A 27,061-nucleotide genomic window follows, 5' to 3' on the forward strand; every position below is an offset into this window, starting at 1 on the left:
ATTGCTTTTTCCACCACAGTTGCTCTTCTGCTATGCTGCTGAGAGAATAACAACTCTGTCAGATTTGTAGCCTTGGAGAGCCTCCACATCATATCCACAGCTGTTAGGGGAGTATTCTCCATTATAACCTTGAGTGACGAGCATGGTTGTTGTTCACTCTGTAGCCGTTGCCCTCTGATGTGGCACAGGCCCCCACCTCACCCTCAGTCCCTCAGTAGGACGAATCAGCGTGACGTCACTTGACACCCAGAAATGCGGAACCCCGGAGTTGTGCCAAACAAACGTTAATATCTCAACAACTACACATCACATCGCTTATATTTTGACATTCTGAGTGAGAGCAGAAGTAGCTCAAGAGTTTGATGTATAATATATGCATGTCGGGTTAAAGTTGTGTGAACTGACGCAGTTTTTAAAATGTAAACAGAGTCAAGCCGGCTAGAGCAGACACTCCATAGGGTTCCATTGCCGTTGCCACCCACAGTGACGCGGTTTGTTTACCAAAATGCTGCTCGGCTGATCCCTCGTATAGTGCAGTAGTGGTTCTCTCAAACCTTTTCACGTCAAGGACCCCTAAAGTTTAGGCATGTCCAAACTTTTTTGAATGGGGGCCTGATTAGAGCAGCTGCTTCTTGCATCATGGATTATAAAAAATAAAATAAAAATAACATACAATACAATTGTACTGTGGATTTTGTTTACCATCTGAAAGAAAGAAGTAACTCCCGCACACTGTCTCCAAATGCAAATAAAAGTTTAATAGAATAACGTTTCGGTCATCACGACCTTCATCAGATTCATTCGTGATGACCGAAACGTTATTCTATTAAACTTTTATTTGCATTTGGAGACAGTGTGCGGGAGTTACTTCTTTCTTACTGTGTCGGGTTTTGCCCTTCTCCGACGCACCTGTCGCATAGGTGTGCGAAAGCCTTTTCTCCTCTCGTTTACCATCTGAAAACATGAGTGCGGCTTGCGTTGTTCCTACTTTGTGCTTCTCTACAAACTGTATGATAGTGCTGTCAATCTGTCATCGTTAGGTGAACAGAATAAGCACAAAGTGAACTTGCTTGATTAACCAATACTGTGTGGAGGGCCACATATTTTGAGACAAGCCGAGGGCCGCTTAAAATCGGTCCGCGGGCCACAATTGGCCTGACAAAAATTAGACCACGCACCCCCATTTGATCAGATTTTTCCTTTTAGATTTTTTTTATTAGCCTACAGAAAGTGTATGAAACCCATTGTCATTGTGTTACTTATGGATTATAGTGGAAAATAAAGTATCCCACTTTTTGCTGGGGACCCCCTGGAATCCCTTCAAAGGACCCCACTTTGAGAACCACTGGTATAGTGTCACCTTGCCCTTGTCCCCCTCCCCCCCACCCCCCTTATTTTTTTTATTTTTATTTTTTTTACTGATGCCACTACTGAAAACCTGTGTCCTGGTGCAATTTCCATCATCATATATAAAAGGGAGCAAGTGAACTTTGTTTGTTTGTTTACATTTTTGTCCCACGACTCCCACTGAAGATGTGCAATGTCTATGACATCATCAGTGATGTCATTATTGACCAAAATCATCTTATGACATCTTGTCATAAGATGAGTTTGGTCAATAATGACATCACAAGACAAGATGTCATAAGATGATTTTGGTTTTTGATGTCATTGACATCACTGATGATGTCATAGGCACTGATGATAGGCATAACTCCAGCTCCTGAGAAAAGGGCTATGATTAATGCTGAGAAAAAGCAAGCTCCATGGGCCAGAGGCCTAGCTAGTTGCATTATGCGAGCTGCATGGCGGGCGAGCCCGCGCAGCGGTCTAGCCTATAGGAATCGAGCTCGCGTAGTGTGCGAGATGCCTATAGTAGCCTATCAATAAAGTAGCACATTAGTAGCCTAATTATTATTATTGATACAATTGATATATAATAACAATTTGCCCAGTATGTGCTTCTACAGAAGAAATTGTAGGTGCATACTAGGCTATATGAATTATTGACCATTTCGGCTTGGAAAAGTAGTTAGGTCCCATGCCAAAAAATGGCCCATCACTTGTGTAGCCGTAAGGCTTTTACAGCTACTGTCATTGAAGCAGAGGGACCGCTGCTACTTTTAACCCCAAGGCTCAATAATCAATGACTGAGAGCAAATCTGCTTCGGGTTTGCTTAGAATAAGAGTAATAATCGTGTTTGGTGTATATGCTGAAGTTGCATAAGGCAGATGTGGTGGTGTCAAAAGAGGAAATACAAGTGTCACTGTAACGGAAGTGGTACTGCCCTGAACGATACGCTGAGCGAGACGGAGGACGGAGGCTGAATCGTCCAGAGAAAAAGCAGGATAAAAAGTCGCCAATATTGTAAGTGTGTTAACCTTACGTGTGCGAACAGTGCACCGTATTGTTTGATTTTTCATTTCTACATTCATGTTAGGAGGCGTGTGGTTGAATTCAATAGAGAAGCCATCACACTAGCGGAGCTGGCTAACGGTATCTAGCGGGTTGTGAAAGGACTCGCTCATTGGCTAGCAAGCTAGCCTACGTTAGGAATCGGATTCCATGACACTTTGTTCTGACAGGCTCACCAACATCACTGGGGCATGTTACAGCTGTTGAAAATGCATTACATATTAAAAATGAAGCGTTACAATAGTAGACTGTGTTTTTCTATTGATTTTAGAAAATGGCAACCATCGATTCCCTAGGCCTTAAAACCGTAGTTCTGTCAGCCATTGCTAATGCTGGCCTAGCTAACGCAGCGGTCCGTTAGATGACTGCGCTAACGTTAGCTAGCTAACCCCAATCGCCTGACGTTACAATATAACGTTAAGACTATCTACTTAACGTCAATTCAGTGATGTTGGCAACGGTATGTTACATTTATGAACAAAACTGAATGAGGAGATTCGAACTCTGTCTCTTTTAACAAGCTAAGGTTACTACCGTTAGCTAAGCGAATGTTATCAAGTCACTAGAGGGCCTTCAAACCTGACCCGGGTGCTTCGGCTAATGTTAGCAGATGGCAATTGCAGTAAATCAGGCCTGCGTGTACATACACAGACATTATAGGAGTTGTAAAGAGTGTTAACTGATTGCGTTGAGACATCACTAGGTATTACTCGGTGAGAGAATAATTAGATAGTGTTATTAGCTAGTTAGCTTACGTTAGCCAGCTGATATGATTGACCTAGTTGCTAACGCTAGGGGCCCAATCCGCATTGCCTATCGTCAGTTCCTATTGACTCGAATTGTACCCCAGCCCAAGGCGTTAAAGACGTGCATGTCTATTAAAATAAGATCATTAGTGTAAAACAACACATAGGGAAGTCTGGTGAGTGAGTGGTCAATATCAAGTAGTACACAGATGTACTAGTACCAAATATGTCCCTGTATTATGATTGACAGCCCATAACCAACTACTAATATTATATTATCTTCTTTTTCAGTCTAGAAAATGGACAAGAACGACCTGGTACAGAAGGCCAAGCTGGCTGAGCAGGCTGAGCGCTATGATGACATGGCTGCTGCCATGAAGTCGGTGACAGAGCAGGGTGGCGAGCTCTCCAATGAAGAGCGCAACCTCCTCTCTGTTGCTTACAAGAATGTGGTAGGAGCACGCCGTTCATCCTGGCGTGTCATCTCCAGCATTGAGCAGAAAACTGAGGGCAACGAGAAGAAACAGCAGATGGCGCGTGAATACCGGGAGAAGATTGAAAAAGAGCTGCAGGACATTTGTAATGATGTGCTGGTAAGAGCTGCTAACTTCTCAGGTTTTTACAAAACATCATAGTAGGGTTCAATGGAAAAAAAGGTCAGATTCAAGTGGATTTGGCTATTAAAAAGCTTGTATATAAATTGGGCTAAGACAAGCTGGTGACATATGCATTATGGCTACAAAGCGCCCCACCCATTGAAGACTCTGATCCTTGTCGCCAAAGAGCCCTAGTGGAAGGTAGTTTGGAGACACCCAAGCAGCACTATTTTTTTTATTTTTTATTCTTGGTTCCTATTGAACACACAGACATGATAATCTCAACCACTTTTGTATCGTTTTCAGGGGCTTCTGGACAAGTATCTCATTGCCAATGCATCTGCTGCTGAGAGCAAGGTGTTCTATCTGAAAATGAAAGGCGATTATTATAGATACCTCTCTGAGGTAGCATCTGGGGACTCCAAGAAGGGTAAGTAGAGCGGATGTAATTATATATGCTGATTTTGTGTTGTAAGCTTATTTGATAGGTGATGCGCATGCAGCAAAATGTGCCGAAGATGTATTGTAAAATGGTAAACAGGGTCAGGAGTGGACTAATAGTATTGCTGAAATTTGTATTCTTCATCTTTGTGTTCCTGAAGCTACCGTGGACAATTCCCAGCAGGCGTATCAGGATGCTTTTGACATCAGCAAGAAAGAGATGCAGCCAACACACCCCATCAGGCTTGGCCTGGCTCTCAACTTCTCAGTCTTCTACTATGAAATCCTCAACAACCCAGAGAAGGCCTGCACCCTGGCCAAGACGGTATGAACCTAGTCCTAGAGCAGTAGTTTTAAAACATTTTCTCCTCTGCAACGGTCTTTTAAAAAGTTGATTTTCTCAAGTCCCAAAATTGATTTTGCAGGTAGGCTTATCAGGTAAATTTCACCCTGATTTTAGATGGTATTCTACAGTATTTTTAGCCTACTTAAATCTGTAAAGAATTGAAAGCTTTGGAGACATTACCTATAGTAGCCACTCACTTTAGGTAACAATTTATTTATGAATTATTTAGTGATAACCTTTAATCGCAATGCAATCAACCTTTGGGTCCTGTGCCATTTGTTGAAATGTCTTGTAGACAATAAAATAAACTATATTGTAACTTTGTGAACCTTAGAGATGAATTCCAACACATTTTTAGCACTGTTCCTGTTTTATACATGGGTGGGCAATTTTGAGAATTTCCTTTTTAATACTTACTAATCGGAATTCAGTTTTGCAAAGTCACTGCCAACCTAGGTTCAGAGGATGCAGCTGGAATTGATGCTTTAAATTGTATCTCTTCTTTTCTCTCTCTCAGGCATTTGATGAAGCCATCGCTGAACTTGACACTTTGAACGAGGATTCCTACAAAGACAGCACCCTGATCATGCAACTACTAAGGGACAACCTGACTGTAAGTTATAGGACTTTGCGTTACTATGTGTTACTTTATAGCTGGTCAGACATTTATGTCTTCAACACTAAATGAATGAGGAAATTCATAGACGATAACCATTGTCTCTCTTCCCAGCTGTGGACATCAGAAAACCAGGGAGATGAGGGAGAGACCGGAGAAGGGGAAAACTAATGGAATTGCACTGTTAATCCACCTACACTCTTATCTTAAACACAGACAGCTTATATACATCCCCCCTCCACTCCATCAGCCCCTCCCCCTTCTGTATGACAAACAGCCTGAATTGCTCCTGACCAACTAGTTTACCCCTCTCAGTTCACTGTGAGGCGACAGGGTAATTTTCAGTTGTTAGCAGATTCAGTCACTTTGTGGAAAGATGTTGTGTTGAGTAGTGAGTCAGTCCATGTTGCTGTTGTTTTTGTTGGCTATGCGTCTGCTAGATTGTATGAGTTGTGAGAGAGGCGTGTGAAGTGAATGATGTTGTGAATGGTTGTGTGTATGGGGTGTGTGTGTGTGTGGGGGGGGGGGGGGGTTGTGAATTCTAATCGTCCTTCCTAATTCCTTTGTCCCAGCTAGTTTGTTGTGCATTCTTCATCCATTTCTTTGTTTTTTTTTTGTTTTTTTGTTACGTTTATTTTTTTGTGATTTTTGTCATGGTATTTACAGGTTTTATCGTATGGTAATTAAAACTGGCAGTTGATTTTCACCAAACACTGTGATGCTAGGTGTTCCATTTGCTTCACAAAACCAAATTGTTTGCGTTTGAATTTCAGACACAGTACAATCCTGTATTCAACTAACTGCAATTCTGCTGTGGGCTCATACAGAAAGGAGGCAGGCTGTATTGTGACACTGACATCTTGGTGTTATGCTCCCTGATCATGTTCACAAGTTCACCATTTTAAAGTTTGATTAAGGGACCCCTTTAGATTGTCATGTTAGATTTCCCCCAAACATAAGACATTCCACTTTATTAGGCTTTTTGAAAGGCAGCGCTCTTTTTCTTTCTTAATTTCTTTGGAACTAAGTATGGATTGTCTGTAGTTTTACTCACTGTTCAGGTGCTGCTTGAACTCAGTACAATGAAAATTGTATGTGCTTAAATGTGGTTCCATGTATTTTGCAAGATTGACTATCATCTGTATGTAAAACCTAAAGTAACCTTTTATTGATGTTAATTGAAAATGTCTTATCACACTGTATCAACCCTGCTTGCAAAATATTCCTCTTAAAGCGGTTGTTTTATCCAACATTTCTGTGCCTGGCTTTCTCTTGCAGCCTATTTTATTTGTATTTAGGTGGCAACAGCTGTTAGGATTTTACAAATTTCAGAAAGTACGAGTTAGACCAGACACATTTCATATGGTAAACCATGACTTAGGTCTTTACCAAGGTGCATCAGTATGCCGTTTAAGATTACTAGTATGAACTATGGCCTCAGAAATTAGATTTATTTTGAAGATGCAAATTGGAGAAACCCATTCTACCAACTTGGAAGAAGCTCAGTGTCACAATACCATGTATCACCACTACATTCCACATACTGTAGTTGAAGACACCATTCCACATATAGCTGACAGTCTGTTTACTCTGACAATGTTCCAATGAATTGAGATAATCTTCAGTTGAAAAAAAGTCTTGTCAATTTATCTTTATGCTTGATGAAAATGCAGTTAGTGAATGTGGAACAAAGCCTGTCTGTATATCAGGTATCTCAACTTGCTTTGTTTTTACTGACAAGTCTTCTGGCTAAAATTTGCTTCTGTAACAGTCTATTACCCAGTGCACACACGTGGTTGTGAAAATTTAGAATAGCTCTAAAAAGCAATGATGAAATGGAGATAAACAATGGTTGGTGTAATTCTAGATTTGTGTATGTATCTTAAAACCATTCTAGTTTCACTATACATGTTAAGAAATAGGAAAGTGTCAAAGACCATTCAGTGAAATAAAGTTTCGTTTAAGATAACAGGCAAAATGTCTTTCATCTTTATTTGTAAGTAAAGCAGTAATGGCAGATAGTGTGGTGGGGGTCAGGTACATTTTCTGTTTCTGACTTAAAAATGTGCATTACACACTGCTAAAAAAATGTTGGTGAGGCTCTGTATTTGAACACAACCACCAGAGGGCAAAATTAATAGCATTTATACCGATTTTCCCCGACTGGGCCTACAGGTACTAGTTTTCCTCGCGGAGGGTTATGTCATCTACCCTCACAGCTCAATTAACATGCGGCGCGGAGAGCAAAGGCAGGTGTTCCACGGCAATAATTAAATGGAAAACAAACACCGTGGCCTGAGTGGGACTGGACTCACAATCTGCTGCGGAAATCCTACATCGGAGGTCCGTCACTCAGTTAACCAATTTAAAGCTGTAAGTAACCGTGACTTAGCCACTTTGAGTTGATTAGCATAATTGTCATGTATAGCCTTAATATGAAGATAGTTGACTAATTTGTTTCACCTGTAGCTCCTTGATTAGCGGAGTAGTTAACGTTAAATGCTAACCTAGGTGGTCCATGTGATCTGAACAAGTTTCAGTCAAAATAAAATGATGTAATGTTTAGCTAGTTGGGCGATAACAAAAATAACCAGTGTTTTGGGAACATGAGTTAAGTTAGTTAAAAAAAAGTTAAGTTAGTTCGGTTTCTGCCGAACCTGCAATGAATTGGCATATTAAGTCAAGCGACTTTTGCTAACTTTAGCTTTGCGACAAAAGGGGCTAACTTTACGCCATGTTAGGTCCACACCTTTTCACCCCAGTTCTGCTGCACCTTTTCACCCTTGCTTGAAATTTGTTTTCAGTAAACGTTTATTATGTTACTGTCGGTCAATAATGAATGAACGATAAACATTACCATGCACGATAAACCTTACCATGCACACAAAATCATTTTTTAAGTGTCCTGTGCTGGCAACTACTCAACGTCAGACCCATGAGTCTGGGGAGAGACTATACTGCCAGTGCCAAACCCCAAATCAGAAGTGATCTTTGGTTCATATGGTTCTCCAGATCACAACACAAGATTAGTCATGTTGTCATGTCCATTCGGGACAGCTGAAGAACCAATTACAAATATAGGCTCGTTAACCCAACCCTGTCGTTTTTGTCCCATAAATTAATCAATCCCCCTTTGTCTTTGTTAAATGTAATTTCCATATTGTAAATCATTTTTTCTTCCACTCCTTTCAAATGGATGATGTCACATTTAGTTATGAGAAAGGCTTATCCAATTCCGGACATTTCATGTTGGCTTTAGGAGTTACTTAGGCTATTGTATTGGGAAAATAGAGAGTTCATAGAGCAAGCTATCAGAACCATGGATAGCGTTCTGACACCCGGTAACAGACACATGTATGTCAACGTGAAAACAAGCATCAGCACCTGAGAGCCGGGGAGGACCTGTCAGCGGTCATTTCAGAACCAGTTTTCACTGTGGTTCTGAAATTACTGCTGACTTTTTAAAATGTTTAATCTGAATGAATGCTGATTTTATGTTGAATAAGCACATCATTTTGTTATCGATTGCTACGGACTATTTTATGAAAAAAGAAAACCATGACAGAGATGGCTTTGCCTTTTGAGACGAGGGCATATGGCATGCGTGTTCTTATTTGAACACAAGCGTATTTCTGGGGTGGCAATTTGAGTCATTTGCAAGGGCCCGTTCTCTGCCCAGTACATTGTTGGAGAAGCCGCACTACCTGCACTGTCTATATTTACGCCCCTGCAATGAGTGCAAGCTGTTCAAAATGGAGAAATATATTGCCATGTGTGCTCTCTAGACAAAGTTGAATGCCCATAACTTTTTTCACTACCAAGCTCTTACCTGCCATTTGTCTAAAACGTGACGCATGTCTCCTAATGCAGTATCCTGATTTGCTGCAGAAGGATCTTCTGTCGTCTCAAAATTGACAGCATGTTCTTTTTCTCCTGAACTAGTTGTAAGTCAAGATGAACAACAGCGGACCATCGTACCCCCTGTCCTCGCTGTACGTGGGGGACCTGCACGCTGATGTTACGGAGGCTATGCTCTACCAGAAGTTCTCTCCTGCCGGGCCCATCATGTCGATCCGTGTGTGCCGCGACATCATCACTCGCAGATCTCTCGGATATGCCTACATCAACTTCCAGCAGCCAGCTGATGGTAATGTGTCTGTTCTGGCCGTACTTTAGCAAAGATCCCACCAATCAGAATTCACAAATGCTGTCCCTATGACTGCTTATGGCTCAGTCTCGGCTAGGGAAACGCTTTACAATCACCCTATTCCACTGGATTCATGTGTGTAGTAACAAATGGAAAGGTAATAAGTGCATAGTAATACACTGCACAATGGAAGAAGAAATATTAAATTTGCATACATTCATTATGATAGATAGATTAGTCACAAAAAACATATTTTCATGTGGAACTTTTTCTCTTATTGGATCTGAGAATTTGGTCAAATGACCGTATACTGTATATGGGTCTGTTGTTTAACATTTGTATCTCCATCTGTGTATAGGAGATTACCACTGTTTTCTGAACTTTCAGCCGAGTGTGCCTTGGACACGATGAACTACGAAGTGATCAAGGGTCGTCCCATCCGAATAATGTGGTCTCAGCGTGACCCAGGACTTAGGAAGTCTGGTGTTGGGAACATCTTCATCAAGAACATGGACGAGTCTATCGACAACAAGGCCCTGTATGATACCTTCTCAGCTTTTGGGAATATTCTGTCCTGCAAGGTAAATTGGTTCTGCCCACAGTTGTGTCATTGACATTTCTGAGGCCCAAATTGTTCCAAATGCTTGTTTTTTGTAGGATGCGTATGAAGCTGATGCTGCCTGGCATTGTAGTAATCACATTTCTTTCAGATAGGAGTTTGTAATAAAATGTAGCTCAGTGAAGTTGAATACTCCTGTGCGGCTCATACGTTTTTTTTAAGGTGATCTATTCATCGGTGCAATAAAAAATAAATAAATAAAAAATCAAACCAAAGCAGTTATGTAATACCACATCCTGTTTGGGTCGTCCTTTTTACCCTGGTACGGTAACCACCTCGCCTCCCTGTGAGACATCGGGGACTCTTCACTCCTCTATACCTGGCCACTAGCAAACTTAATCTGGCAGCACAGACAATAATTTTGCACAAAATCATCATGGCAGCAAAGTTATTTTTGTGAAAATTTAACAATGGATCTTCGCCACTTGGGCTTCTTCATAGCATATGAGATTCACATGGCAGAATATCTCCTGGGTTCTTGATGGATTTCTTTGCTTTGACTGCTGTGATGTATGGTGATATAGAGTATACAGGGTACAGCCACTTCTTTGTCTGATTAAAAGACCAAGAAGAACACTATGCCATTTCATATTCAAGCCCATTGTTAAATGAATGCTTCTATGCTATGTGATGCGCTAAGCTACGTTTGCAAGCCAAGCGTAATATTACTGTATTCTCCATTGAAGAGGTTAAGTCATCTGGTCGACTTGGGAGGCAGAGAGCTGAGCTCACTTTAAAATAAATTGCCAATTAATTAGGTCGACAAGTCATCCCAAAGAAATGTGCCGTGTAAGCGAGATGTTGAGTAGACTGCTGTGACTAACTTTCCCACAGGCTGTCACAACTACCGGTACTTGTTTTCAAACGTTTAAAGTAGATTTGGTTCCAAATCCCAGTTGTGTGTAAAAGGTAAACGGTCACTAGGGCTGTCACTTTTTCCCCAAATAAAGTTCGAACGAACTTTAATTGCCCGAAATTCGTTCGAATATATTCGAAGTTTTTTGGTTAATTAATTAATTAATTAATTTTTTTTTTTTTCCCAGTCCAGGCCACCGGGCATCAGCCCGACGTGTTAGCTTGGACGCTCACAGTCACAACACTGCCTCACAAACTTGGCTGCATCCAACTCGAGACAACTTTTCAGACCCTGGAGACAATCTTTCTCAGAAGAGACTAACGCGACAAATCTGGAGACTTTTTCTGACATGGGATTAACATTACCAGCAAGCAGCAGTTGGTTAATTTTGGTTCATAAAAAATAAATAATAATAATAATAATTAAAAATAAATAAATAAATCGAACAGTCAATTTACATATCGAACACGAACCCCTCCCCCACATTCGAAGTTGCATTCGAATTTCGAATGAAAAGTGACAGCCCTAACGGTCACGAATGTTGTCGACTCGTCGTTGATTTAGATTTTCTCTTCAGGTCGTGTGTGACGAGAGAGGCTCGAAAGGCTACGGCTTTGTTCACTTTGAGACACAGGAGGCTGCGAACCGAGCCATCGACACCATGAACGGGATGCTGCTGAATGACAGGAAAGTGTGAGTTAGTGCGTTCATACCAAATCACTTTGAATTCACATTCACACGACTGTACGTTTAGTTTCAAATATGTTTTATTTGAGCATGACAATATACATTATATACTATATGTACATACAGTATTCTATTCCACTTTACAGATATAGGTTCGACCATGAAATGCTCTTTTTCTTTTACTTTGAACATGTACACATACATACAGATACAAAACATTAAAGAAAAAGAAAGAAAATAAAGAGAAAAGAAAAAGCTCACCATTAACTTTAGTTTCTCAGTTCTATTCCTGACTCTCCCCTAACCCCACCCTATTCTATTGTCAAAAGGTCATTTTGTTGTTATTGAGAGAAAAGTGCCAATTTTATTTTGCAAGTGCAAGATACTGAATTAGAGGCGACCACACCTTATCAAAATATGGAAGTTTGTCCATAAGAGTGTACCTTATTCTTTCTAAGTGGAGTGTGTTCGTAAGGTCGTTAAGCCACATCTTTGTGGTAGGGGCTTCCTTTTTTTTCCAGTGCATGAGAAGCAACCTCCTTGCAGTGATCAGACTATAGGATAGGAAGCATTGCTGGGCGTTGGTCAATTTCATAGTATCATCAGACACTCCTAGAATAACAATAAATGGGCCTGATTCTAGCTGGATTTGTAGTATTTCAGATAATGATTTGAAAACCTTGATCCAATAAGCCTGAACTTTGGGACCACACGACTGTACGTTTAGACAAGCTGTTGGGCCCAAATGTAATCTGAAGTGAACAGGTTGACAAATGGCAGTAGAGAATGTGCATCTGAATTGTTAGTGAGAATATGTGTATCATAATTGTGCTTAATTGTTGATCATAACTTTGTTCAGCATTCTATCACAAACCACTTATGGCCTTTTTACAGATGACTTTCCCCATGTGTTTTTTGCTTAGCCTAGAGACAGGTAATGGCAATGCTGACCCAAAGGCCCATTCCCTGGGGGAAAATTGTCAGTTGTCCACGATTAGGTCAGTGAATTGGTAGGATGTGTGTCTAGGCTTTCGTCTTTGTATTGCTTGTAATTGTAGGAGTATGGTGGACACTACGGCAAGAGGCAAGTATCCCATTCAAATTTCATTTGCTTTTCCCCCCCGACTTGTTCATGATGGTGTGTGGAGACAAGTTCAGTAAAGCACTGCTCCTTGCATGTTGTTGTGATCCTGCAAATATATATTCATTTTCACTTTGTGCTCTTCTACTAAACTGGAATGAGCTGATGATCGTTTGTTCTGTGTTGTCTTCCTATTGTCCCGCGGTGTCGGTTCCATCTGTAGCTTTGTCGGCCACTTTAAGTCCCGCAAGGAGAGAGAGATGGAGTTTGGGGCCAAAGCCATGCGCTTCACAAACGTCTACATCAAGAACTTTGGTGAAGACTACACCGATGAGAACCTCAAGGAAGTCTTTGCCACATTTGGTAAGAAACTATTTTTGTAATTGCTCCCAGGCTTGACCGTTTGAGTCTCGCTTAGATTTTTGGGGAGAACATGGATTTGTCCAGTCTGAAATAATATTTTACTTGAAGTTCCTATAGGAATATATGGCAGTATCATTAGCTGGTTTGAATTTTTTATTTACTCCGCTAAGATTCCCCACAAGTGTAATTTTTTGTTTGACAGATAGTTGAAGATTGGTTTTGTGTTCACTCTCATCAGGCAGGACTCTCAGTGTGCGGGTGATGAAGGACGAGAGGGGCCGCTCACGTGGGTTTGGCTTTGTCAACTATGACAACCATGAGGATGCTCAAAAGGTAAAAGGGTGTGCCGAGCTTCAGTGTACCGCTCTCAGATCAAGACTGAACTAAGATCAGTGTACGCTCTCAGATCAAGACTGAACTAAGATCAGTGTACGCTCTCGGATCAAGACTGAACTAAGATCATAGGAGTAACAAATGACGTCGGCTCGTATGAACGCCCCTCTGGAAAAGAACGTGTTGATGTCCAAACAGCTCTTTTGCACTCTTGCTTTTTCCTCCAGGCTGTGGAGGAAATGAACGGGAAGGAGCTGAATGGGAAAGTCCTCTATGTGGGGCGCGCTCAGAAGCGGATGGAGCGCCAGGGGGAGCTCAAGCGCAAGTTTGACCAGATCAAACAGGATCGCATCCAGCGCTATCAGGTGCAGCTGCGCAGTGGGCGTGTCTGAGTTATCAGCCGTGTGATCGAGGACTTCTCATAATCAACTTTCATTGTGCTCGTTGACTCTTCAAATTCAGAGCTGGACTGTTTTTTTAAATGTTGGAAAGAAGTTAAAAGTTAAAGGCTCAGTAGTGTTTTTCAATTGTAAAAATATGTTTTTAATCTTTGGCAGCTACAGTACCTGTACTAGTCAGTCGATGTTAGACTTGCTGTGGATTGTTGGAAATGATAAATGTAGGTGTGATTGACTTGAGTTTGATAACTGAAGCTGTTATTTTGGTCAGCTTCACAGACAAAATGGGTGGTCAAATTGAAGGAAAGTTTTCACTTGTTTCTATTCTGATTCCAGGGGGTGAACTTGTACGTGAAGAACTTGGACGATAGCATCGATGATGAGAGACTGCGGAAGGAGTTTGCCCCTTATGGCACCATCACTAGTGCCAAGGTGCAGTATTGAGAGGAGTTGGGCCATGTTTGTCTTCAGTGAAAAAATGCCTTGGTTATTATCAGCAATTCTTAACCTCTATTTTAAAGGGTTTGGTATGTTGCATAATGGTTTTGTTGAATAATCCTTCTTGCAACTCCTTTGGTGGGCGACTAAAACACCAAAGGCAAAGGTTGTCTATATTTGCTACAAGATAACATTTTACAGGATGTCCATGCATCCATCTTCAGCCGCTTATCCGGGGTCTGGTCGCGGAGGTAGCCGTTCCAGCAGGGGACCCTAAATGTCCCTTTCTCTGGCCACATTAGCCAGCTCTGACTGGTGGATCCCGAGATGTTCCCAGGCCAGCGTGGAGATATCATCTCTCCACCTAGCCCTCGGTCTGCCCTGTGGTCTCCTCCCAGCTGGACGCACCTAGGGAGACCTGTTCTATTAACGTCGGACCCTGCAAGCGTCTGACACATTACATTGGTTTGGGTCTGTTCAGGCAGCTGCACTGAGCTGCAACGCAGCAGGTGGACATAGGCCTTTCGGTTCCAGAGCCGAGGCTGTACATAGAGGTAAGCCCCACCAGATCCAACTGGTAGGCGTGATTTCTAACCCCACATAGGATAAGCAATAACCACGCCCTGTGGCGCCGGGATTGGCCAGGAGCAACGCTGGAGGGCACGCAGCCCAGCGATTTCATGAACCAACTGAATAGCTCTTGAGAACGGACAGCGATTTCGAGAGCGGACATTGAAATGAATTATGGTCACCTACCTTCCTTAGCATAGTAATAATAATAAGTATAATAATTGTAATCTACACAATGTACACAATCTACAAAAACATGCAATAATATAAACGGTGTTGTGTTCACGTTCATAGCTCATATAATATAATGTATCATATCGTTAATTTCAAGCTCAATTCTTACCCAGAGAAAAGGTACAGCACTGAAAATGTAACAAGCAATAGTTTTTTAAACATCTTTATTTTAAAAGATGAAAAACCCCAGGTGCTTTAAGTCCCAAGCTTCAATGCTCCTGGCCAATCCCAGCGCCACAGGGCGTGGTTATTGCTTATCCTATGTGGGGTTAGAAATCACGCAACTGGTAGCACTCCACCTCCCACACAAGCTCCCCCCCCCCCTCCCAGAGGTGATGTTTCACGTCCCCAAAGCATCCCCAAAATCCTCTGCCGCCCGGGTCTAGTCTGTCAAGTGGGAGGAGTGAGTGTCCACATGCGCCCAGCCACCAGGCGCTCGCTGACGGGCTCTCCTTCTGGGCCTGGCTCCAGACGGGAGCCCCGGGCTTCCTCCAGGCAGGGTAACTTCACTCGTTCCTCTGTGTTCCATGGGGGTCTTCTTAAACCATTCTTCATCTGACCCCTCACCTGAGACCAATTTGCCACACAAGGCACAAGGCACAAGGCTCCAGACAACACAGCTCTCACGTTCATAGGGACATCCAAACCGTTCCACCACGATAAGGTGATGGTCCTGTCGTGTCTATGCGTTCAAACTACCAACTTACTCCAGGTGACTTGTTTGTGACCGCCGATTGTTTCAGTGACGGGGTACATTCAACATTTCTCAACTCGTGTGGCGTTCCTCATTTGATTTAGGTCATGACAGACGCCGGCCAGAGCAGAGGCTTTGGCTTTGTGTGCTTCTCGTCGCCTGAGGAAGCCACTAAGGCCGTCACTGAGATGAACGGGAGAATCGTTGCCACCAAGCCGCTGTATGTGGCTCTGGCTCAGAGGAAGGAGGAGCGTAAAGCCATCCTCACCAATAAATACATGCAGAGAATCGCTACTGTGAGGACCATGCCCAGCCCCATCATCGACTCCTACCAGCAGGCTGGATACTACATGTCTATGCCACAGGTAAGGAGGTCGCACAGTGGCAAGGTATTATTGAACTGTTGAAAATTGAAATATTTTGAACGCATTTTTTATCTTTTAACTGTAAAAATTTTAATTATATCCAGTACATTATAAAGTTTTATCAGCAAAATAAGGCAACCCCCCCCTAATGGTTTTTACAGGATTGTCATACAGTTACTTTTATTACACTGCCATACCTGGTTAGTTTCAGAAATTAACTTTTTTGACGCACCTGCCAAGGACCCATAAAATGAAAAAATGATGTGCAAAGAATAATTTTTACTGGCCAAAATGTTAAGGTGCGTTTTTCGTGGATGGAAATGTCGCTCTACCCATTATTTGATGCTATTTAGTGTGCTTGATAGGGTACTGTGGTAAACTATCAGTAGAGATAAGCAGATTTAGCTTCAATGGAAAATTCGGGTGGAGGGGGGGTATTTTATTGGCATTTGGCAGTTGGAAGGTGTTAATTTGGGACCCTGCTTTGCTGACAGAAGCAGTGTAACACACTGTGCATAAGATTGCATGCAACTCAAACTGTTTTTCTCGCAGCCTCCCACTCGCACCTACTACAACCCCAATGCCGTCAGCACCATGAGAACGGCACCTCGCTGGACAACACAGCCACCTCGAGCACAGGGTGAATGGCTGCTGTGTGTTTGTGTTCATGCTTGTTGCCTAGCCGACATGTATGTGTGTGAGTGTAGCACACGCTGTATACACGCAACATGTTGACATGTTGTCTCCGTTGTTTTTAGGCCCCTACTCCGCCCAGTATGTGGGAAGTCCCGTTCCCCGACGTTTCTCCACCCCCATTGCTACAGTCAGACAGGCCTCCACCCAGGCTCCGCGCATCATGAACTGTACACAGAAGACAAGTGAGTGCTTAGCTCAGCTTTGTTGTGTGTGTGTGTGTGTGTGTGTGTGTGTTGTGCAATGACAAGAATCACAAGATAAGCTTCCACATTCTAAAATTAGATGTAAGCTAGTAGCTTGACGCGTCTCTCATGTCTTTCTTCAGCTAACATTGGCACCCAAACCTTAGGTGGCCGCAACGACTTGTCTGGTGTGGCCAGAGGTGGCCAGTACAAGTACCCCCCTGCAGTGAGGAACACTCAGCATGTCATTACTGTACCTGCAACCATGACAAGACTGCAGGTATACTGAGTGGCTGTCATGTCACATCACCCAAAAGCATGACGTTCTGTATATTTCTGTCATTTGAACATTGACTATGCTGTCATCGTGACTATCACACATTATGTAGTACACTTCAGGAAAAGATGGGAGGCACTGAGCATCTATCTAGTATCCTGTGACACGGTCATTGTATAACAGAGTAAGAAATTACTGTAAAATTACTCCAGACTACATCATTCAAGTGTTCTAAAGCCAAGCAATTGCACTGTGGGTCAAGTCCGGCAAGGCCCTTATAACCGCAACTGCTCCAGTGGAGCTGCTCAGTGGCCAGCAGATCAGACTGTGGTTGTACTGGTCAGCTTCCAGGTTCAAGCCTCGCCCCGCTGCTGCAGCTTGGTTGGCTGCCTTGCTGTATTTCCGTCTTCAATTGGTCGATTTCAAAATGGTCCCTCCTCTCGTCGCTGCCGTTCGTCGCTCATCACCTTGCAAAGCATGGTGGGATACCTGGCGTCAGGACATCGTGAACGACAAGACGAGAGGAGGGGCCAAAATCAAAATAGACCAATTGAAGACGGAAATACAGCAAGGCAGCCAACCAAGCTGCTGCAGCGGGGCGGGGCTTGACAGGGCGAAGGCGAGTCCATGTGAATCTACCGCTTTTGGTGGGCATGAACCCTGTGAGACCCTCCTGAATAAATAAAGGTGTAAAAAAAAATCTTTATCTTCTATCTAGACTTTCCGCACAAGGATTATTAAAAATAAAAATTATTGTAGTTGCATGCAACTTAAAAAAAACTAGCTCATTGTGTGTGTGTGTATACTTTTTAAAGAGTATTATTTGAAAGGATGTCATCGTTGTGATGTGCCGTCTTGTGTTGCGTCAGGTTGTCCCGACACCTGTGATGGAGCCGGCGTTGCACGTTGTGGGCCAGGAGCCGCTCACAGCCTCCATGCTGGCTGCAGCTCCTCTCATGGATCAGAAACAGCTGCTGGGTAATGGCAGGACCACCGCTCCATACACACACATCAGGGTACCGATACATACACACACATCAGGGCACCGACACATCTGTTGGGTTGAAACATTACTTTTTGTAACTTTGGGTAGGCAACATACCTGCCTGCCAATACTCCAGATTTCCACGCGAGTCTCCCTATTTTTAACCCTTTCTCCTGCTGTGCTCCCAATTGGTCATTTCTCCTGTTACTGTCTTTCAGTTACAATTTGTAGACAAGCACCAAGTAGGAACAACACAGGCAGAACTAATGTTTTTTAGATGGTAAACAAAATCCTTATAGTACAATTGTATTGTTTGTGATTTTTTTGATTTTTTTTTTTATAATCCATATGATGTGAGAAGCAGCTGGCTGGCCCCCCGGTAATTTCACATGATCTAATCTGGCCCCCATTCAAAAAAGTTTGGACACCCCTGATCTAAGCCAAGGCATCCAATGGTATGCTAGCTTGTCAGGAAATTAGGCAAAATCTTGGCAAGGCAAAAACCATTTTCAGATGGTCCCTTGACTTCTCACATGAAGATATCTGAATTCTTCTTTTCGTTTCTTTGAAGCATGGTGTTATATGACAGTTTCCCATTTCTTTACACAGTTCTTTGCGTGTTTATTAAACTCTGCAAGGTCTTCTGAGCTGCAAGGGTTGGGCAGCAGAGGGCAGACAAGGCAGTGCTCCATAGTGTGGTCTGCTTCTCCACATTCACAGGTGGTTGGGCCAGTCATGTAGCCCCATCTGGCCAGAGCAGCTTTAGATCGTCCCGTTCTTGTTCTTAGGCGGTTGAGTGTCTTCCACTGAGACCAAGGTGCTTCTGAGCCAGGGGGGAGGTTTTCAGTGGGGGGGATTCCCATGTCAGTTGGAGGGGGGTTATTCTCTAGCTTTTCTGTCCAGAGCTGGAGTCTGGTTTCTTCTCGGGATGTTATTAGTGGCTGGACATGGCTGAGAAAGCTTCTTCTTGACTTCAGTCGTTGGGCCGGGGCTTGACGTCCGTAGAGGAGGTGGCGTTCATCACTAGTGGCTTTTGTCATCTCAACTCTGATATCTGAATGAAAATGGGTTCTATGGTTACTCACAAGTCTCCCCTTTGCAAATAAGGTAGTCTTTTTCGATAGGGTAGCGCCGGCATTTTCCGGGGGGGTAGGGGGGGGTAATTTTTTTTAAAGACCTAGCATAAATATATGATTGTATAACACACTTTGCTTACGTTTATGTACTGTTTGAGATGTATTTATATAATGCAAATCCAAAATGGCACAAACACAAAGAAGAAATAAAGGTGTACGGTATATAATTTTACTAAATGATTTTTTTTACGCCCCAGAAAGGACAGGCAGTGAATACAGAGGGTGAGAGCACAAAGAGGAGGATGGAGAGAGAAATGGACACACATATGATGTTGAAGGCAGAGAGACCATGAGAGAGACAAGAGGATATGAGAGAGGGAGCAGGTTATCGTTGCTGTCATTCCAGGACCTCGAATTTCCAAAACAGAAACTTTTCAGGAAGTTAAAAAAACCTGTTTGCTCTTAAAATACTGAACCAAATGTCGTCAAAGTTGGCACATGTCTTAATTATAGTTAGTTTCCCGCTGAATGTGTCATTACTTTATTAATATCTTACCTGGATAAGCTCAAATGATGTTGTTTATATTATCAGTCCGACTTGGAAGCACTTTCTCGCGGCCAGTCAAGCGGGAGAGAGTCGCATACTCATGCAGCCCCCAAGCTCCAGGCCGCGGGGGCGCGCGCAGGAGCAACAGCATTGCCCCTCGCCTCTCATGTCCGAGGCGGGGGCTTTCGCATGGGGTGAGAAATAGTCTGACATAACGTAGCGTTAACGTTACTTTATTCTCGTCAGAAAACACTCCGATTTGCATGTTAAAACAAGTTTGCAGCCTAGGAATAACTGGAAAACATTTGATTGATATATTAACGTCAGAGGAAGCCAGGATTAGTCAAAACGATATGAGAAATACACAGCGCGTCTGCCGTGTGACTTTTCCGGGTTTATTGTCCTGCATGGGGGGGTACAGACGGAGGTAGGGGACGAATTTCGAGGTTTGACTGACAGATTGAGGGCGAATGGCGTTACGAGATTTACTCACAAGCTCGTTTTAATGCTTTTCCATTGGTTGCATTTGTTAAAAACCACACAGAGACTTGAAGGGTGACCAATGGCATTGATTACAAAAAATAAAAAAGTGAAAAAAGGCACATTCGAGGTCCTGGCACAACAGCGATGTTATGCAAAGCAGAGACGGGGGGGGGGGGGGGGGTTGTATTGTGGATGTTGCAACATTTAACCTGATTCTCCTGTATTACTGTAGCTTGACAGAGCATCTATGCTAGTGGTTCTCAACTGCTCTAGCCTCACGACCCACATTTTTCCTTAGTCATTAAGTCGCAACCCAGTTTTGATTTATTTTTCGCTTGCCAAAATTGTGCCTAACTTTGGAACATTATTTTGCCCTCTTTAACCTTACCACCCACCCCCACCCCCCAACAAGCTAGCATGACAAGATTGATACCAGTGTCATATAATGAGGATGTTCACTCTGGCATTAAAGAAGCAGCTAGAGCCTCTGAAAGACAGAGAGATCGGCCGTGGACACCGGCGTCCTTTTTCAGGCACACATCCGTGACTCAGTCAAAGTGTCCCCGCGACCCACGTTTGGGTCCCAACCAACCAGTTGAGAACCACTGGTCTATGCCAATGACCACAGACATGCTTTTAAAGCTATTGTCTGCTCTCCAAATGTCTTAAAATGTGCATATTTAGATCAGGGAAATCAAAACCCCCCTAGCAAACTCAGTTTTTGGACGTGGGTATTTCTAAAAGCCTGCTGACGGCTGTGATTGAGAGTTAAGTAAAGGATCCGAGTACTTCTTCCACCAGCTGTCCTGCCTACTGCATTTTACATTGATCCATCATGAATGATGTGTTTTTATTTGCATCAAGGAATTCAAGGTCCTGGTTCACTTCTTTGTAACATCACTGGATTCTGTCATATTTGTTTTTGCCAAGTAGACTGAAGACATGGCTGAAGTTGTTAATCTAATATAATCATCTTTTCTGCACTGTCTCTGCTCTGATATTCAGGTGAGCGGTTGTACCCGATGATCCAGGCCCTTCACCCAAACTTGGCTGGAAAAATCACTGGGATGCTGCTCGAGATCGACAACTCAGAGCTGCTTCATATGCTGGAGTCCCCGGAGTCCCTGCACTCTAAGGCATGATTCTCATTATGCCCCCCCCCCCCATTCTGTCCCCTGAGTCCCTGCACTCGTACTGCCCGAACACACCATACGCCAAAGCTACGCTGAAGCTACGCAGTGTGTAGGCAGTTTCATGCCCCCCCCTCCCCGCATTGTTATTTTTTGTTTTTGCACCAAACCGAATGCTTCATGGTCCCTCCTGATTCATTAGGTCACGGGTTGGCTTGGTTCCAGCCTTAAAACTCTTTTATTTAAGGATTTTTCTAAATGTCGATGGAGAAAATGAATGGGGAACTTACTTCCGGGCCAATGACGTCACGAAAAAGTCACGTGCCTGTTGAGCTCTATTGTGACATCACTGATGATGTCATAGACATTGTGACATCGTTGTGATGTCATCATTGAGTGATGTCATCAGTGATGCAAAGTTGAGCAATTGTGCGCCGCCATGCAGCAGCCCTGCAGGGGCGAGGCCGAGCTGCGTATTTGGCGCGCGAGGCCTATCCAATTGAGCGCGATACAGTTGCTAATGTTGAGTACCAAGCCAGATAGCCAAATGTTGCTGTGCTGTCCATGAAGGAGATGCAGCAGCTGATCAACTATGGAGCTGAGATCATATTCAAAGAAATGCATTATTAGTCATGTGTCATGGCCACAAGTGTGCTGTGGGACTGTACACAATCTGTCAAAAGACCAGCATCCCATAGACCTGGTAGAGGCGGCTTGTAAAACATCTATCTTCTCCTTTTCCATGTCCCTCTCCTACCTGTGGTCAGGTGGACGAGGCGGTCGCTGTGCTGCAGGCTCACCAGGTGAAGGACTGCTCCCCCAAGAAGTAACCAACCCTTTCAGGTCAGCAGCAACTCGTCTTCCTCCCAACCTGTTAGGGCGCTCAACCTGTTTGGGCACTCGACACTTGCCCTATACAGTGCATTTGACAGTCAAGTTTATAGTTACCGGAAACAGTCTCGCAGTAGCCAGCCATAGATAAATATCTACGTCTGGAGCACAACTCTTGATAAATGGTTAGGATCCCGCCCCCTAAGACCAAAACAAAATGCGTGACAGACATGTGAATTGACCAACCACCGACCTCCTTATTTGCGTGACAAATGCATGCAGAGAACCGGACTTACATTACAGCTCAGCTAATCAGAGGCTTGCTACAGCTTTTCCTGTGGCAAAACTTGGAAATGCTGAATGTATTTCTATTGAGTAAAACATCAAACACAAGAGAAGTAAAAGTGAAAACTGCTGTAATGACGATCACAATTTGACAGTGATGGAGAAAAAGATCGGCTCTCCCCAGATCGGCAGAAGGTGGAGCAGCGGGGGGGGGGGGGGCTTTGAGGGAATAGTTATAGGCAACATTTTTGATGTTAACCAAAAGGGCTTAACTATTTCATTTCTTCCCCCCAGATGTCAAAGATTTTCTGAAGGAGGAAAAAGATATAATGAAAAGAGAGAAATTTAGAAAAGAGGAAAAACGTTTCTACACCATTTCTGCACTTTTGTTGTTGCAATATTTTTGTTAAAGATAAAGTCTAGAATGCATTAAACCTGTCTTGTGTCATTTATTACACATAAAAGGTAAATGCATTAGTGATAGGCCTCTTTTGCAGCTTAGGATATGTTCGTTCAAAATGTGTTTTATCTTGCTATTAAGTTCTTGAATGGCATATTGTGCTTCTGATCTGTCTTGTACAGCATTATATTCTCTAGAGACCCTCCAGAGAACTCCTTTTCATAAGAATGTTTAGCCCTATCATAGTGCATGATTTAGGCCTGTGTATAGTTGATTATAATTTTTGAAAACGGCCATTCGCTGTGTGAGCGCCAGTCTGTTTGATTGTTGGGGTCTGGGTTAAGGCTGGTCCCATGGCAGTGGTGCGTGCCTCAGTTCAGAAAGCCACAACCGGTTGAAGAAATAAACCCAACTGGCTGCACTTTAAGCAGAGCACCGGCCATTTAAAAATGTTTAGTGTTGTGCTTAATAGAACATACTACTAGACACTGCTGCCTGCTCAGGCTTGCACATTCATTGACTGTGCAGCAAAACCACTAGGTGGCTAGCTACTGCCAAATGTATAGAATTATAGACATCTTTGAGCTAAATAAACATTCTGTATCTCTGATGTGAATAACGACTTTTGATATGGGATAAACAATGCCATATTACATGCCTGTTTTGAGTCATTTCATTTGGCTTCCCAGCAGTATTCATAGTGATTTCCTCACGTGGGGGCAGTCATCACTCAGAGGAAAAGACCTCTAACTGACTCATTAGCTGCATTGCTTCTTCTGTGTTGCTGTGATCCCATAGATGATGTATCGGGACCTCATCCCAGGAGAATCTTGTGTCAAAGCGACACTCTAAAAACATGCCATTTCATGCCGTAGGTCCTGTTTTATAATAATAATAATATAATAATGCATTTATTTTATATAGTGCTTTTCATGACTCAAAGACGCTTAACAGTAAAACAAAAGACAAGCAACAGGCAGCAGACACAGGCAACAGATACAGGGGACAGGTACAAATAACAGTGGCGGTTCAGGGCAAGGTTGTATGGAGGAGGAGAGGAAGAGAACAGGAGGGAGGGGCGGAGGGTGATGGTTAGGAGGAGGTGGTCAGGGGTAGGGGAGGTTGTAAGCTTGGGAGAACAGGTTTTAAGTCGGGTTTTGAAAGTGGGGAGTGAGGGAGAGTCTCGGGACGGTCTGGGGGAGGGAGTTCCAAAGTCGGGGTGCGGCGCGGGATAAAGCACGGTCACCAAAGGTTTTGAGTCTGGATGGGGGGCTGATGAGGGTGGCAGTAGAAGAGGATCGGAGTGTACGTGAGGGGTGATGGGGGATGAGGTCAGTCAGGTAGGGGGGGGCTAGGCTAGCCTAGCCTGGGTAAACCCAGCCCCCACGTGACCTGCTCTCAGACCTCTGGTTCTCAGTCACTAGTGACTGAGAACTCTGAGAGCAGGTCACGTGGGGCTGGGTTTACCCAGGCTAGGGCTAGGCTGTGGAGGGCTTTGAAGGTGAGGAGGAGTAGTTTGAAGTCGATGCGTTGCTTGACGGGGAGCCAGTGGAGAGAGTGGAGGACAGGGGTGATGTGATCGCGGGACCGGGTGTGAGTGAGCAGGCGGGCGGCTGAGTTTTGGACCATCTGGAGTCTATGGAGGGAACGGGAGGTGATGCCGGTGAGGAGGGACTTGCAGTAGTCGAGGCGGGAGGAGATGAAGGCATGGATGAGGGATTGAGCAGCAGGGGGGGAGAGGCAGTGTCTGACTTTAGCGATATTGCGGAGATGGAAATATGAGGTGTTAACAACAGAGTTTTGTGTGCCTCATCGGCTCACATTAGGTCGCCTGGACAGTAACCCAACCCCAGTGACCCATTTAATAAATAAAAAAGAAAGTGCTTGTCCCTCATGCAATATTTTTTTCCGGATGATTGCGAAGGCTGGAGGCACCCTCTCTGCCTGTGATTGGCCTAGCGTCAAACGTTCATCCAATCACATTCGCTTGGCTATCCTGCGTCTCTTTCTACAGTCTGGTCAGACAGACGGCAGTTTCGCTTGCTAGCATGCATGAAAGATGCCACTGTGTGTTTATGTTTTTGATATAGTCTGGTCTCTGGTTTATATTAATGCTGCCGCTACTCTTGGCAGTGCACGTATGTAGCCTACAGACAAATAAAAAAGAAAAGATAAAAGATTAATGAGAATTGATCAAGGGTTATATAAAAACAGTGTCAATGCCCATTTACTCATTCTAACACAAGAGTGACATGTATTTGAATTGAAATATGTATCAGTATGTGGTGTTTGCCCAGCCCTTCATTGGGAAATGCAGCTTTATGGAGTGGGATCACGTGGAGATGGTCTTCAGAAACTTTGATGAGATTGACAGTAAGTAAACATTGTTTCAGATACATGGTGGAGTTGTGGAAAAGTGTGTGAGTTTGGAAGAGGAGTGCACCACTAGGTGGAGACATGCATCCATAGCAGTGTTGATTTCGTAGACGAAAACTATGAGGAAAAATGTTAGTTGACTACCTATTTTCACTGGTGAAAACTATGTTAGGGAGGGACGAATTGGGAAGAGATCCAATCAGAAGAGAAGAAGTTAAACATCTGTGTCTGTATTGCAGATTCAAACCTTAAAACAATTCCAGAATAACAGATTAATATATCTTTACAGTAAGTTTGGAAATTCTAATGAATAGTTCGTTTTCTTGACCAAGATGAGATAAAAATACTTAGACACTTACTTGACGAAAACTTGACTAAATAAAATCAGGATGAGGTTGACTAAATATGAGTTTAAGCAAAAGTGGATTATAGCTCACTCAGTTAAACATGTGAATGTTGTGTGATATGCAAAGGTTGTTGGTTCAATCCCAGCCTCAGGCAATTTCTTAAAAAGTACTCTCGTTATAAACTGCAGCAATGATCCTTCTTTATCATCACCAGTAGTTTGAACACTGATAGAAATAAGCTGATGAAGGAGACTAGTCAGTCCCTGACTCTAGCTCAACTCACTGGTACAAATCTCACCTGTCTCACTCTTTATGCTCTGTGTTATTGTCAGTGTGAATACAGTGTGTAGAAATTAGAAACTTAACTCCCAACAGCTCATAGCTCAGTCGGCTGAGCGGCTGTGTCACTGTCTCTGTCTGACACGTAGACTGTTGGTTCGATTCCCAATGGAGGAGACATTACAGCACTGCCATGTCTTTAACATCACCAGCGTAGCGCCTCCTACAGGCAGATACACAGAGCGACACAGCGCCTGCTACAGATCCACAGAAATGGACATTGGACAGACTGCAAAGAGATCCAGACATGTCATATACTGAGTCTAGAGCAGTTTTTCAAAATGTTATTTTTACGCCTAGCGGCAGCCAGCCAGCACCCCCGAACAAAAAATATATTCAATGTCACTAAAAATTCAGCTCTCTGTGGTTTTCTGTCTCATAACCCTCAGCTCATGTCTCTGCAGAGGTCAGGGGGGAGAACAGCACCCACCCCCCCCTTGGCTCCAGGTAGTGGCAGCAGAGCGGGACTCGAACCCACAATCTCTGGCCCCGGTGTCTCTGTGTGTATTATTCCTTCACACCACCAGCTGCCCTTCACACTCACAGCTCTTCTCCGGGCGCTCTTGTCTCTTCCCTCTGCCTGTCACCATTCAAAACTGACTGAGGCTCGAACCCACGACCACAAAAGTGGCTGAGGTCTCAATATTGCCAGGCAGCAAGCCTACTCTCTGTGCCAGCAAGTCAGACTGATTGAATCAGGTTTTCTCAGGGCTTTATCTGGCTGTCCTGGCTAGTGGGTCATAGTGATTAAGTCTAGAAGATTAAAGCTGCATAAAGCTGGTGTGTGTGTGTGTGTGGGGGGGGGGGGTTCCAGTAGACTTGTGACACCTTGCCCTAAAGCCTAAAGAGTAAATGTGGAGTGACACCAGAGGTTTAGCGCAGGTTTAAGCAACCACCACCACTCAAGCTGAACGTCCTGATTCTACCTGAAGGAAGCCTCACTTTCATGTGATCGAGAGACATAGAGAGACAGTGAGAGAGAGCGAGACAAGAGAGTTTGGCCAAAATCCCGCTGTAAAAAGTTTGACCTGTCTGGTTTTTAAAATGTTACATTTCAGCTGTCAATCAACATAAAGCTGGTGTGTGTGTGTGGGGGGGGGGGGGGTTCCAGTAGACTATTGTGACACCTTGCCCTAAAGCCTAAAGAGTAAATGTGGAGTG

The 27,061-nt window shown here is 43.6% G+C and overlaps 2 protein-coding genes across 3 annotated transcripts; both read left to right on the forward strand.

Moving 5' to 3' along the window:
• Nucleotides 1–2,284: 2,284 nt before the first annotated feature.
• LOC310781688 (14-3-3 protein beta/alpha-2) lies at nucleotides 2,285–7,130 on the forward strand. The gene is made up of 6 exons (XM_083642278.1): nucleotides 2,285–2,368; nucleotides 3,454–3,755; nucleotides 4,065–4,188; nucleotides 4,361–4,524; nucleotides 5,063–5,158; nucleotides 5,276–7,130. The coding sequence occupies exons 2-6, from the start codon at nucleotides 3,462–3,464 to the stop codon at nucleotides 5,330–5,332; spliced, it is 735 nt and encodes a 244-aa protein (XP_083498404.1). The 5' UTR covers nucleotides 2,285–2,368; nucleotides 3,454–3,461; the 3' UTR covers nucleotides 5,333–7,130.
• A 1,985-nt stretch (nucleotides 7,131–9,115) lies between these two features.
• On the forward strand, nucleotides 9,116–22,152 carry pabpc1l (poly(A) binding protein, cytoplasmic 1-like; the record flags this gene model as incomplete). Of its 2 annotated transcripts, none has more annotated exons than XM_083640992.1 (14): nucleotides 9,116–9,308; nucleotides 9,696–9,889; nucleotides 11,361–11,476; nucleotides 12,775–12,914; nucleotides 13,153–13,247; nucleotides 13,475–13,612; nucleotides 13,982–14,077; nucleotides 15,686–15,946; nucleotides 16,499–16,586; nucleotides 16,705–16,824; nucleotides 16,968–17,104; nucleotides 17,971–18,079; nucleotides 21,198–21,328; nucleotides 22,090–22,152. In XM_083640992.1, the coding sequence occupies 14 exons, from the start codon at nucleotides 9,116–9,118 to the stop codon at nucleotides 22,150–22,152; spliced, it is 1,881 nt and encodes a 626-aa protein (XP_083497118.1). The 2 variants fall into 2 exon arrangements, with proteins under 2 accessions (XP_083497118.1, XP_083497119.1); XM_083640993.1 differs by having other exon boundaries at nucleotides 17,974–18,079.
• Nucleotides 22,153–27,061: the final 4,909 nt, after the last annotated feature.

Source organism: Poromitra crassiceps, assembly GCF_964638095.1.
Source record: "Poromitra crassiceps genome assembly, chromosome: 8".
NCBI lineage: Eukaryota > Metazoa > Chordata > Actinopteri > Beryciformes > Melamphaidae > Poromitra > Poromitra crassiceps.

Excerpts from the sequence above, each read along its gene's own strand:
- LOC310781688 (XM_083642278.1), top strand. The coding sequence starts at position 3,462 with ATGGACAAGAACGACCTGGTACAGAAGGCCAAGCTGGCTGAGCAGGCT. Across the intron at positions 3,756-4,064 it reads ACATTTGTAATGATGTGCTG|GGGCTTCTGGACAAGTATCT; the intron begins GTAAGAGCTGCT and ends TATCGTTTTCAG. Across the intron at positions 4,189-4,360 it reads ATCTGGGGACTCCAAGAAGG|CTACCGTGGACAATTCCCAG; the intron begins GTAAGTAGAGCG and ends GTGTTCCTGAAG.